General features: G+C 38.8%; 1 protein-coding gene across 1 annotated transcript in view; it reads left to right on the forward strand.

The window, feature by feature from the left end:
* LOC105932910 (son of sevenless homolog 2 (Drosophila)) overlaps positions 1 to 14,011 on the forward strand; it is a 51,655-nt gene that overhangs the window by 17,235 nt on the left and 20,409 nt on the right. The window contains exons 2-6 of the mRNA XM_012872228.3: positions 6,260 to 6,385; positions 6,505 to 6,636; positions 6,894 to 7,058; positions 7,150 to 7,356; positions 13,695 to 13,838. Of these exons, the coding sequence (XP_012727682.2) occupies positions 6,260 to 6,385; positions 6,505 to 6,636; positions 6,894 to 7,058; positions 7,150 to 7,356; positions 13,695 to 13,838 (774 nt within the window). The remainder of the gene's footprint in view (positions 1 to 6,259; positions 6,386 to 6,504; positions 6,637 to 6,893; positions 7,059 to 7,149; positions 7,357 to 13,694; positions 13,839 to 14,011) is intronic.

Here is a 14,011-nt window from a genome sequence, read left to right on the forward strand (position 1 = left end):
TTTGGGGCACTTTTTGTAACATCTTCTGTCTTCCTCAATTTAAAAACAAAAGTGCTGCGCTGTCCTTTGTTTTATTTTTAGGTATTTTGCAGATGTTTGCAATCATCTACCTCAAAAACGCTTTGAATTATTTTAAACCTGACATTTGTGCTTTAATCTGATGATCTAAGAATCTTCCGCTGTTCCAACTGCAAACAATTTTTTTCTTATACTTTGGGTTGTCTAAATAATCTCTCAATATTGATACTAAAAAAAATTATTATTCAAAGTTGGCCTACTCATTTGCATCAAAATAAAAACTGGTCCATTCACAATTGCCCAAATTTTTCTAAACCCTCTTTGACAAAACAAACACTAAAACGTTGTTCAGGTGAACTTTCCCTTCTAATTCGGATGGACAAGAAAAAAAAAGGCTGAATGATGTCACATACTGGACTAATGCTACAAGCTAATGCTATGACATTGCTTTTTGAGAGCAACGTAAAAAGGTCAGTATAGCTCCTGTATCTGCAAATGTAAAGTAGTAAATGTCCTGGATTTCTGTTCAGTGGGCTACTGAATAGTGAAGCAATGAAGCAAACATGTGCATCCTCCTTCATTACTTCTCCGTTTAGCTGTAAAGCTATTGTAGGCTAATTTGGCTGATAATGAAACGGGTTAAGGTGGAGCCAGACTGAAAATGACAATTGGTGCGGGAAAAAAAGAAACTTGTAGAAACCTACCCTACTGCTATAGTTGGTCGCTGAAGAAATTATTACTCCAAAGGGACCATGGGACAGAAATAGTATGGGCTGCTGAGGGCATTTGCATGGACCAGATCCTTGTTTACACTGTGAAAAATACATTTTATATGCATCAGATTCATGTTTGTTTTAAAACACATTTTATTATAGTTCAGAGCATTTTTTTTATTTGTCCCTCAATAGTAACATTTATTTGTATCAACAGCAAATTGACAGACAAATGAAAAAGTTGCACACTAAGGATAAGGAATTATAATAAAATAACTAGATGACTGAATCAAAGGTACATACTACCTTAAATTAACACTTATGCTGTGTGTTATCCTGTGTATGGTTTTGCCAAACAAGGAACTGACATTTGAATGATATATTTCTCTAAACGACAGCCTATTTATTGGGATTGCCCAAAAAAAGGAAGTTAGTCAAGTTTGTCATATTGTAATTAACCATAATTTTTGCTCTTTACCAGAAAGAACCCTGTGTACGCCTTCTAAAAATGTCGGAGCAGTATAGAGAGGATGTCTTAGTATCGGTCTTTAGTTTCAAACGTTAGTGTCTCGAGAACCCTACCTGTGGCTACTTCCTGTCTCGCCTCTGGTGTTATAATCAAGTGCTTTTCATATTTAGGCGTTACCAAATATATTATTACTCAGTTGCTTCAAGTTTCAGCTCTTGAGTAAATATCTGTACAAGACCGTAAATAGGTTTAATTCCTCCGTTTAGATGTTGTTGCCAAACAGCAAATACAGACTCAGACAGCAGCTTGTGTAGGATATTTTACCTTTTATATTAGCCTTAAAAAAAAGAGATATTATTCATAGAGAAATCATTTTTCTCTATAATTAGTCTGTCTTTTTTTAAGAGACTGAGGTTGTAGCTATCAAAAGTGCCCTAAAATCTTGTTTTGTGGTTAATCCCTGATTATCCTGCAAATTCCCTTGCCTGAATAGGGTTAAGTAGAAGGAATTTCTGCATAGTCTCAGTTTGCATACCTTTTAGCTCTGTCACTGTTAAGTATTTGTTTGAAATCACTTTCGACCACTTTCGGTTTTGTGCATTGCTGTTTCTTTGTCTTCCATCCTGGCATTGTTGTGGACAGACATGATTTGTCAGATGCGGGCCTCTGAGAGACCGTTATTCAGTGGAACTACGGGGGTTTCCCCTGACTCCAGTCAGAGCGGTGACTCACAGCTGCTGGTGTCCTTGTGGAATCTGGTCAAGTGACTGTTTTAGGGTTGAAAGAATCTCTCATAACCTACTTCCCCTTTGATATCTATTTTTTCCCAGTATGGCTTATGCTTGTGGCTTATTTTTAGCTGCCAGGTCTTGTGAGTATGCATCAAAACAGTAATGACGTGCAGAAACGTAAACAATTGTGGTTTCGGTATTTCCACCTCTCGTTTTTAAAGAAGCATCTCGGTGGCGTTACTAAATTCAAAATCTTAGCAGATCGAGGCTAGGGTGAATAATCTCCCAATGTGATACTTCCCCCTCCACAATCTACTGTTATTTTATCTGAAGCGAAGAAATGCAAACTTTAGACAGAGGGGACATCCTGCTCATCGCTGCATCTCCGTTAACTCAGAGGGCAAGAATGCTCAAAGCCTGCTCAGTGCTGACCTTTGAACATTTCACTCATCCTTCTTTCCAATATCATTGTTTTGTCATTATAATGCTCTGTCGTACTGTGTGTCATGGTAAATCAGTTGCATATGTACAGTTACAGGCTTTTGTAAGGGTAGGGTAAATATAAAACCCTCTTCTGTCTGATATTTCTCCTCTTTCTTTTTTTTTTTTCCACCTCCTCTAAGTCTCCTCTGGGTGCTATGTTAGTTTCTCAACTGACAGCATTCCTTTGAGAGGGCACAGCCCAAATGACGACAACTTTTGGGCGACTGGAAGGCATTTCTTTGTAATTTCATCTCTGATAAAGCCACACCTTCACGGCTGAATGCATCAAGAAGCACGTCCCTTTACCTGGTGGTTCCACATGTTGCTTGCTATGGTTATCAGTGCTCCAATGTATTTATTGCAACATCTTTGCTGTTTATTTAAGAGTCTGGGCTCAAACATATAAATAAAACAAATTTGGCAAACATTCAGATAACCAGTTTAACGATTCAGACATTAATTGTAGCTGAATCTGGTGAAATCATTCAGTTAATTGTATTCCTGACAAGCCATTTCAAAACAAGGCGCGATGGCGCGGCACAATAAAGGGTTAAGGATGGGTGATTATTGCATAATTTATCAGTTTCATTAAAACAACCATTAGGATATTATTCACTGTGATATTAGATATTAATAATTATATTAGAATATAGTATTTCTTTTGTCACCTAAACTATGTAAATCATTTTTAAAACACCCTGACTGAAAAAGTACATTTCTTCATGTTAATTAATTAATGAACTTAGATTAAAGTCAAACCAAAGTATACAACCATGTAAATTTACAATTTACATTTATTCTTATGTAAATCGTGCCGTATTCTTGGTATAACATTGGTGCATTCATAACTGACAAATGCCATATAATAACTTCCTGACGCCCGTCAACACATTATCAATAGCAGACTGTAAGAAATCCTCGACCGCGGTCAATATTAACTGAGTGACGTACGAACTGCATCAAGGAGAATGTAATCACACCTTCCCATCGTACTGCAAGCTGTCAGTCGGCCGGCATGCCATGCTCCTGCTTGTTCTCGCACACTCGTATCTTTGGATGGGTTGAGAATTTTGCAAAAAGGACTTCCCTTTGCGTACGTGTGGTTTATTTTTGCACCCGTATGCCTGGCATTCCAGCATGCTTAGAGCTGTTGCCTTGGATCTATGTCGATATTCGGAGTCCGGTGCAGTTAGTTTGTCACGATTACAAATATTCTCATGTGATTTGAGTGACAGCAAGTTATTTGGATGCCAACATGGCAGCACGTGTAAAAGCCATAGAAAGGATTAAGAAAAATGCTTGATGAGTTCTCATAAGCGATTATTTTAGTGATCGAGTATTCTATCGATTATTCTAACCATTAATCGAGTAATCAGATAAAAAAATTGGCAAGTCCTGCAGATTTCTCACTTAATTACTTAGGTTTATTTTATGAGTGATAGTGATAAATGGAAGAAATGCAATTTAACAAATACATTTTTTTTATTAACAAGGATAAATCTGCAGCAAAAAAATTATTACTCATTTGTCAAAGAGGTAAACAGGTGATTTAAATTCAGGTATGATAAATGATGCCGTTTTTTAAAACCATTGATATTTATGTTTAATAGAATGCAAATACCTTTCCCGTCCCACTGTGGGGAAATTGGGGTGTGACAGTGGCAAAAACTAGACACCAGACTTACACAGAAGATTCATCAATATGAAAAAAATACATTTAAAGTTAAGCTGTACAATGGAAGAAAGACTTATCAAAAAGAGAAAAATACTTTGCAATTATTAGCAGATAAGTAAAATTCAGATAAAAATGAAATATTCAAGTTAAAAAAACACAAAACAGCAGTCGATTTGCAGAACGATGTAATGTTTTGGTGAAACATATTTTGTTCCACAAATTAACAAAGACTGCAAAGAAATCCACAGAGCCTGAACAGAACCAAATTCTCGTCTGAATTGACAGCTCTAATATGTCGCTGCAGGTTGGTAGTGGAACCTGCTCTTTAAGTTATTTTCGTTCGGCAGTGAAGGAGCTCTGCTTTGCTGTTCCCTAAATCTTTAAACTGTAGCCAGATGCTTTAATTTCGCTTGACCCTCATTGTTATTTTACAAGCCAATCTAACAAACTCTAACCTTGCCTGCAAGCTGAATTCTCGTGGTGTTTGTGTGTTCATAAAGAGAAATATATTGTGGCAGTTTTTAAAGCAATATGATGCATTACTTTAAACCTTATTATATTTATGCAAAACCCAATTACCATAAATAAAGTGTTGCTTCGGCCACATTAACATGAGTGAAGTGATATGACAGTGTATAGTGCTGCTAATTTGGACACGGAGCGTTCATCTGCCATATTTATCAGCTTTTCTCTGTTATTCCTGGATGCATTTGAATTATTTAAAAAGTGAGCGAAATAAGTTTTCTGTCGGGCTGATTCTATGTGCCGTCTCTCTTCCTCTGTCGGCTGTTGCCTACAGGCCGGCCGCCCTGAGCCTCACGGCCCCCTCGGTTTCAAGGTCAGATAACCCACATAAAGATGATTAGACACAATACATGCGTGCTAAAAAAACAGCAATTTCAGTCCACTTTTTACGTCGTTCTCGGTTATCCTTTTCTGTTGGGAGAATGTGAAGAGTGAACGGAGGTTTACAACCGCATATCTTCCTTCTGTCTTTGGGTGAACTCGATGGAGCCTTGCAATCGAGTTTTTTGCTGCCAACGTCAAAACCTATAAAGTCCATATTGGAGCAATTGAACATAGACCTAAGTGCACGTGTCATTGTATATTAAGGTTTTTAAAGCCTTAAAACCAATTCACGTGAGCCTTATGTTTACGTCTGCCACCTGCACTCCACACAAATTATAGCGACAGTGGGGTTGTTTGGTAGCCAACATTTTCGAACTTGTATGACTTGAGCGATGCGCATTTGGCTTATACTGGTAATGGCTAGTCTTGAGTGGTCTTCATTACGTAACAGCCCAAAGTGTTCAGGAACTCTTCTTGTAATACTGGGTAAAATGGTCCTTCCATCCTGAAAGTAGTAAATACATTATGTATTCACAAAAAGGAGGTTAAAACATATTTTTCTTTGGGAGCTGCAGGCATGTAAAAACTCTAACCAACCCCTGCCCCTTGGCCTGAAGGGCATGGATTAGTCAGCGATTTGTTCTGCTCTCACTCCCTCTGTCCCTCAAGTTCTGGAGGGATCACCTTATCTATTGGTTGTCCCACATGCCATCATTCTGCCATGCTCACGTAACAGCAGTGTGCGCGTTAGTTCCCTGTTAGTTTCTGCCTGCTGGATGCTTACTTCTAATGTTTAGGCATCTGGTTAGCTTAGCGGCTAGGTTAGCGGTTAGCTTAGCGGCTAGGTTAACGGTTAGCCGTTCATTGTAGCTCCGTTGCTCTCAGCGTAGAGTTTGAACATGGCTGAGAGTCGCGTAAAGTGAACCCCGTTCCGGTTTATGAGAAGCAGAGGAAGGCCTCAGTTGAAAGAAATAAGACCAGAGTGGATTTGGGAAATTTTTAAGACACGAGCCCCCTAACAGAGGAAGAACGAGGTAAGCCGGTCTGGCGCATGCGCAGTTATTAAAAAAAGAGACTTGGGGAAACTTCGGAAAAAATTGCCAACCCTAGCTTTAATATTTCAATATTTCTTGCTCAAAGGTGTACATGACGTATTATTCTTTTGTTTACTTTTAAATTATTTGTAACCTGAATCTGTTTCGAGTTTTATATTTGCAGTTAACCCCCCCCCCCCTCCCTTACCCTAGTTACATTTACTCATTTCGATCCCTTCTCTGAATCCACAACTCACCTACTTTCTTTTTGTTGTCTCATATTTCAGGTACAGGAGCAGGTCCACCCAACCCTGAAAGCAAAGGAGGATGCCCTGCAGCACATTGAAGAGCTGATCCTGCAGCTGCTCAACATGCTGTGTATGGCCCAGCCTCGCACAGTGCAAGATGTAGAGGTATGACCTTTGCTTTCTCTTCCGGCATTTCTTTTTAGAAATGGAACCTTTTTAATATAGAAAACACTCATGTGTATCCATAATATAAAGAAGAGACTTTCTGTCTTCCCTTTCAACAGGAACGTGTGCAGAAAACCTTTCCCCACCCTATAGATAAGTGGGCAATTAACGACGCCCAGGCAGCTATTGAGAAACGTAAGAGAAGAAACCCCTTACTTCTCCCTGTGGACAAAATACACCCATTACTTAAGGTAAAGACTGTCATAGAGCTGACCTTTCTTTCTATTTTTTGCCCTTACTACTTGCTTAGAAGACGTAGTGAGTTGCAGAGAAATGTTTATGTAGTTTAGGTTATAGTTTTGGCAACTTGTCTAATGACATTGCCCCAGAGTATTCATCCTGCAAGTTCAGACAGACTCTTAAAATGATCTTGAGTCAACCTTCAACTGCTGAGGAATAGTTCCTGGTTTTTGCTGTATCTAATGTATTTTGCTTTGTCTTGAATTAGGAGGTTTTGGGCTACAAAGTGGACTACCATGTGTCCTTGTACATTGTGGCGGTACTTGAATACATATCAGCTGATATACTCAAACTGGCGGGCAACTATGTCGGCAACATTCGGCACTATGAAATCACCCAGCAGGACATTAAGGTCTCCATGTGTGCAGACAAAGTAAGAAGTTTGAGTTGGTGCACATCGTGTGGAAGGAATGGCTAGATTTAAATGCCTCGTACTGATTGGTTCTGTGCTATGTCTGTCTTAGGTGTTGATGGACATGTTTGACCAGGAGGAGGACATCGGCTTGATGTCGCAGTTCACCGAGGAGCCCTTGTCTCTCGCCGAGCTTTCTTACGATGAACTGGTGAAGCTTGAAATCGCAGAGGAGCGGCAGTATCTGCGAGAGCTCGATCTTATTATTAAAGTGTTCCGGAACCATTTCCTGTCGCACCCCAAAGTCTTCACAGACGAGGTGAGGCGGGCCTTGAACTAAAGCTCACAACATCCCAACGCTGCTTTTTCAGGGGGTTCTCACATCCTTTTGAACAGTTCACTGACACTCAGCAGGGTTCCCACTAGGATTTCTTTTAATCAGTGGTGTTTTTATTTATTTATTTATTTATTTATTTATTTATTTATTTATTTATTTATTTATTTATGTGTTTTTGGGGGGGGGGGGGTTACATCATCTAATTTGCATATTTGTTCATACATTTGGGCTCAGGCTGTAGGAGAGCTTTTGCCAACACAAAAAAGTTATTCAAAATAGTGATTCAATGTGTCTGTAACTAAAAATTACATATATAAAATGATTTATTTTAATACATACCTGAATCCACACTACATACTGTCCCAAAGAGACAGCTATCAGAGGCACACAAGGTGAATAAGTGACTGAAGCTGCGTGTGATTCAAATTCAGGGAATTATTCTAGTGCAGTTTTAACAGTTTTAGAGACAAAATAGGTTACTTTAAAAACTATATTAACGTGACGAGGCAGCAGCAGCTGTGTTATGCCTGTGACACAGCACTGAAGGAAGTGGGAACTCTCTTAGCAAGCTGCTGCCTCAACATGCTGACTCCAGAATGGCCGTGCTTTCGGTAAAGTCGCCATTAAAACAAATAAGTCGCTAAATATAACAACAAAGACGCTATATGGGCAACACTAGTCTATTCTGTCTAGTCTTCCTTCTTTCCTGAGAGCAGCGCACCGCTGCACCGTAGCCGCCAGCAGCTTTGCAGCCAGACAGGAAGAAGCAGGCAGTGTTTGTTTTTCAAAATAATGTACATTTTAACTTTTCATGGTATTTAAATTAATTTCAGACTCAGATTATGGTTAGTATACATGTGTTAATATAGGCTATATATATATCATATGCTTTGCATTGTTTTGACATATTTAAAAAATAACTTCATTCTGAAAGTGTGACGTCTTTTATTTTGGCTTATCTTAACTGATAGGATAAGGCAGAATTGAAAAACTTAGAAGTAGTCTTCATCCTTTCCGGTTTCATCCACTTTGTGGCATCCATGCGTAACACTGATAGTAAAACTGACATGCTTGGTGGTTCCTGAGGATCATATCAAATTACCTGTAAGTTAATTTAAGTTTGCCAGTTTGGTTCAGATGCTTAAAACTGGGATACAATTAGGTGTCTGTCACAACAATGATCCCAAAACTCACATGGTTTTGGGATAGACATATTGGGCTTCTGGAATGGCCTTCCCAAACTCTGTACTGGCCTTAAAAGCCAGTTCAGTGCCTGGAACTAGACTTTAGATTAGATTAGCTCTAAAGTTTTATCAGGAAGAGATGTCAAACCTCTAGCCAGAGTTATCCCAAAAGCTCATTGGTGATCACAAAAAGCTTGTACTTGCTCAAGGACATATAACCAAATATTTCAGGATTTGGGCTTCATCTGAGCCTGCGTGTAGCATTTTGACCTTGTGTTTATTCAAGAAAATTCACAATAAAGTTCAGTTTTACAGCCAGTTGTTCTTACTGACATGTATAGAAGCTGTTTGCTTGTGTGACCATTCAACCGTTGGAAAGTTAAAAAGTACCGTTAAAGCGCCAAAATCTACATTCATGTCTATGGTGACTGTTTGTGCACTTTTTGAGTTATAAAAGATATTGTAAGCATGTTGCTCCATAGACAATGCACCAAAATTTCAGAGTACAACGGCTGTTTCTTTTAGTTCTAGCTTTATATCAATTTATTGATGGAGGTGGATAGAAATAAATATTGTATAGCAGATGCAGCACAATGTTATCACAGTTGGAATCCTGCTGTTGTACACTTAAATGATACAGAAAAAAATAAGACATAAAATATACAGGAAGTAAAATCCATCAACATTTTTGATAGGCCCTGCTACCCCTGTCCAATCACTAAATGCATTTAAATTCTGCTTATTTTGGGTAAGTACCGTAGCTGTGGGCAGCTTACTGCAAAGCCACCTTATTCACACATTCAGCAACCCAGCAAAGCAACATAAGCCAAATCCACACTAAGATCATTTAAAGATTAAAACTGAAACTTTAATCTTTTGAGAATTTGTGTCAAAAAGCCTTTTTAAATTTCCAAATATGCCTTTTTTTACGGGTTTCTTTCACAGAAGCAGCATCCATTCACCACAGTACAGCATGTTCGTCCTCAAATGGGGGATCTTTTGTTTACAGCTTACAATTAGCAAATGAAACTTCACAGTGGGTGCTAGTTATTGTCAAATTTGTCTTTTCTGTGGGTTGACTGTTCAATCACAAGTAGTTCTGTTTACACAATGGTTGCGACAAACTTTTATCTGCACAAAGAAATTTATTTTCTCTTTCTAGCTCATCCAAAGGTTCAGCCTCCTAAATACTGCAGCAGCTCACATAGGGCTCAGGTGTGCTCAGTTCCTTTCAAACATTTTGGGATAACTATAGATTTAAAAAAAAATTGAATGGGCTGTGTATAGGTTTAGAAGAACTTAGTGGAAAGTTGAGTTTCATGAATTGCTGTGGCTTTGCATATTTTGGGTTGGGTAATTTGTGGTACCATTTGGGTGAGGAGCATAAACCTTTGTGAGGCCCAAAGGAACGCAGAACGTGTAATTAGGTTGAGACTGGAACAACATCTGCATCCCCCGCCAGAATAACCTCAATTATGTCTGTTGAAATACAGCATCATGTAAAGTTACTCAGAGATGTCAGGAAAGTGCTGCAGTTACATAATGGCATGGCTGAGCTTGTTTTTAGACTTCAGCAGTCGGTAAACAGTACAGTTCCCATCTTCTGCAGTAATTATTTTCTTGGGAATATGAGCCATGCTGTTGTTGCTTAGAACACAGTCTCTTATTTTTTTTAATGAAAGAAACACTGGCTGAGAATACAAGCTCAGTCAATGCCCTGCAGACATATTCATACCCTCATAACGACCATAAAAAAGGATGCATGATTATAAAACTTTTCTTCTTCAAAAAAATTTGGACACGTTGGTGTGCATTTATATTCTGGTATTTTTCTCTAATGCCACTAAATAATATCCACTTCAGAAGTTGGCCAATGACCAATCTAAAACATCTGAGAATGGGATGAAGCTGGAAAGACATGACCATCCACCTACACTGGCCCTGCAAGGAGAAAATTATTTAAGATAAAATTAACTTTATTGATCTTACAATGGAGAGATCAATAATAAAAAGTTACAGCAACACAAGTGGAGAGAAAATGGTTAAGAAATGTGGAACAAATGTATGAAAACAAGTAGATATATAAATATATTTGAATAAATAAAAAACATTATGCATACACATACACACACATCCATATAAATGCAGATTTGTCTATGTACACATGTTTACAGAAGCAGCCAATAGGCCCACAATAACTGTGGAGGAGCTGCAGAGATGAACAACTCAGGTGGTGGTGACAGAACAGCCATTAGTTGTGAACTCCTCAAACCTGAATCTAGTGGCAAGAATAAATCCATTATTGAAAGAAAGCCATAAGAAGTCCTTGTTGCATTCAGCACTTGTCGTTTAGGGGAAACGGTAAACATGTTGATGAAGGTGCTCTGGTCAGAGGAAAAGTGAACTCATTTACCCGTCTCCAAAAGACTTTGTTACTCACTCCAATATGCCGCTCCAAGTGGCGTGAAAAGGATATATTAATAGACATTTTACATTTTGAATTATTTATCCCGCCAAAACTATTAGGCACACTAATGCAAAGATTATTTGGGGGCTAGAGGTCACATTTCTAATGGCCTATATTTATAGTGACAGTAGTTTGGTGCAGAATAAAAGCTAATGGCTGATTTAAGATTCAGACGCACCCTGCCCCTTTCAGCATAGGTCAAAATGAACAGTCTTGGACTTAATTTAGAAATAGCTTTTCTGCAGACAGCCAGTTACCTTCATGCATTGATAATGTCATATTATCACCGTCAACCTTACTTGGAAATATGTCTCAGCTCATCTTTATTTAAACAGTCATTATTTTTTGTTGGCAATTGATGTTAAAGCAAGTGCTAATCAAGTTCTATGGTTGAAGGAAAGACTAACTAGATAACCTCAAGGTTAACAACAGGAATAACTAAGATATGAGTATGAAAATTAACTTAAATGAAAGAATCCATGCAGAAAATGTTGCCTGCGCAGTTGCTGGGTGTAACACTAGCAGCGCAGAGAAGATTAAGAAGTGAACTCGGCGCTGTTCTCAATGTTCTGCATGCGAGCGTACTCAGACGAGATGGGAGAATAACATAAAAGCCATGATGGGGGGTGGCCAGCTTAATGAACTCCGACTGCTGATAATGGCTAAAGTTGATGCATAATATTAGTGGCTGTGATACTAAAGCTCACAGAATGGTGACATTCAACATTAAAATAATAAATAATAAAGAAAGAAAAGCATCAAAAAGTTGTGGATTAATTGTAACAAGTCGCTGAAATTTTTGAGCTAGTCCCACAATTACAGATTTTTCTGATGCCATGCAGCTTTTCTACGTATACTAAGTAGGCTGAACAATGGAGTCAGGAAAACGCACCAGTGCACTGGTCCAATGAGACCAAAGTATGAAATTTGTTGACCTGGTTATTAAACACAGTGACAGAAAACACACATTGCTATCTCCCTGAACACACCTTCCCAACACTGGGTTGTGGTGGCGGCAACATGATGCTGCCTGTTGGTTGGCTCCTGCAGGGAGCAGGGAAACTGGTCATGGTTGAGATAAATACCGTCACCAGGAATGAGGAGTCTTTAGTCTTAGCTGGCGGGTTTTGGCTTTAGCATGTAGGTGTGAGCCCTACAGGCCTAACTTTGGCCATATTCTGTGGTATCATTGCAATATAAAAAAAAATCACTGAGAGGTTATATGAAATGTTTTGACACAAGCATAACTGAATGCTATTTTTTCTAAATGTGAACAGCACCTGACTGTCCTACCAAACAGGAATGTGTAGGATGCTAGTAAACGCACGATCTACTGCACGCCTCTCACAACCCTGGCCACTTTGTGCACATATGCTTTATGCACGGCTTCTCTTTTTGCCCCTGTTCTTTCGTGCTGTTTCCCCCGCTGGTCCTCTGACCGGCACGTAAAGCAGTCGAGAATAGCGGCGCTCACTCCCAGAGCCATCTAAGAGTTGTGTTGGAAAAAGTGCACTGCTTTACTGCACAGCATCACCCAAATAAAGCTGCTTCATTGAGCACATTTTTGTACAGCGACAGGGTTTTTAGCTCTTTCCTAACATTTTGTAGCACAAGTGTCAATGAACTGATGTCTTTTTAAGTGCAAGCAAAGATATCGTGACAAGATTTCTGCCAGCGCTGTTAGGCACTTTTATGGAATGCCAGTGATGCCAAAAAATTGTGCAATTGCTGTGTTGGGTTTTGGGCCCAGTGCAGAATGCTCTAGGATGGAGAACACATGTTGTCTTTCCTTAAGTCATAAAGGAAGTTGTTTGTCTTTTCAAGAACAAAAATATTCTAAATAAATCCACCTTTTAATCATCCCCACCGTGTCAAACAGATTACTGTCCCCGAGAAATGGTGGTCATTGTCCTCAATATTCATTGTTTCATCAATTTCACCATTAAATGCTTCTAGCAATGTGGAAATGCAGAATTTATTACTCTATGTTGAAGACGACAATGATTTTGAGAGCAGAGTATGTTTTAGTGGGATATGGGTTAGGGGTTGGAACAAACATTTGTGTTAAGTTCATTTCAGTCCTTTTCAATTTGAAAACGGGTTTCCAAATTTGTAAGTTGCAAACTGTCAAATTACATCTGGATTCAGAGGTTCCACTGTATTTAAAAAAAGAAAGACATCGTACAAATACTTCTCCAAAAACAAAACTTACCACCGTCGTATAAAAGTCTTCTTCAGTATGCCAGTAACATAGAATAATGCAGGTATAACCCCTTCAAAGCACATGAAAACCCAGTTTATTCATGTTTAGGAATATATTTATTTATTCACTCATGGAACTAGCAAAGGAACAAATAGTCTAAACATCAACACCAAGTAATAGTCCCATCCATACGGTCAGTAGGCCATCCCTATTACCATATACGTACATAAAAATATCTTCAAACATATGTATTGTTGGTAGATGATTCCTGTTTCAGCTGTTTATTCCATGTAGGAAACATTTAAACAGAAATGGAAATCGTCTGTCCTCGTTGGTGCACTCCATTAGTCATATTAATCCATATAGAAGAAATAAAAATGTAGCTCCGATCATGCCTATGGAGTCCAGCTTTTTAAGCTATGTTCACATAGCCACACAGCTCACTAGTTTTGTTTGTTTGCTGCAGGATGTTGAGGTGATCTTCAGCAACATCATGGACATCCACGAGCTGACAGTGAAGCTACTGGGACTTATTGAGGACGCAGTGGAGATGACTGCTGATGGCAGTCCTCATCCACTCGTGGGCAGCTGCTTTGAAGACCTAGCAGAGGTAACACAGCTGGTTTTACTGGAAAATATAATATAAACTACATGCATGTAAGTCTTTGTGGCGATCATGTCATCTAAATGTGAAATAGCCATATCACCAAAGGCTAAAGGGTTTTGTAAACTGTTTTGTAGTAGCTTTCGTGCAAATTAAGATTTTCTTTTCCCCTGGTAAAT

Source organism: Fundulus heteroclitus, chromosome 19 (assembly GCF_011125445.2).
Source record: "Fundulus heteroclitus isolate FHET01 chromosome 19, MU-UCD_Fhet_4.1, whole genome shotgun sequence".
Classification (NCBI taxonomy): Eukaryota; Metazoa; Chordata; class Actinopteri; order Cyprinodontiformes; family Fundulidae; genus Fundulus; species Fundulus heteroclitus.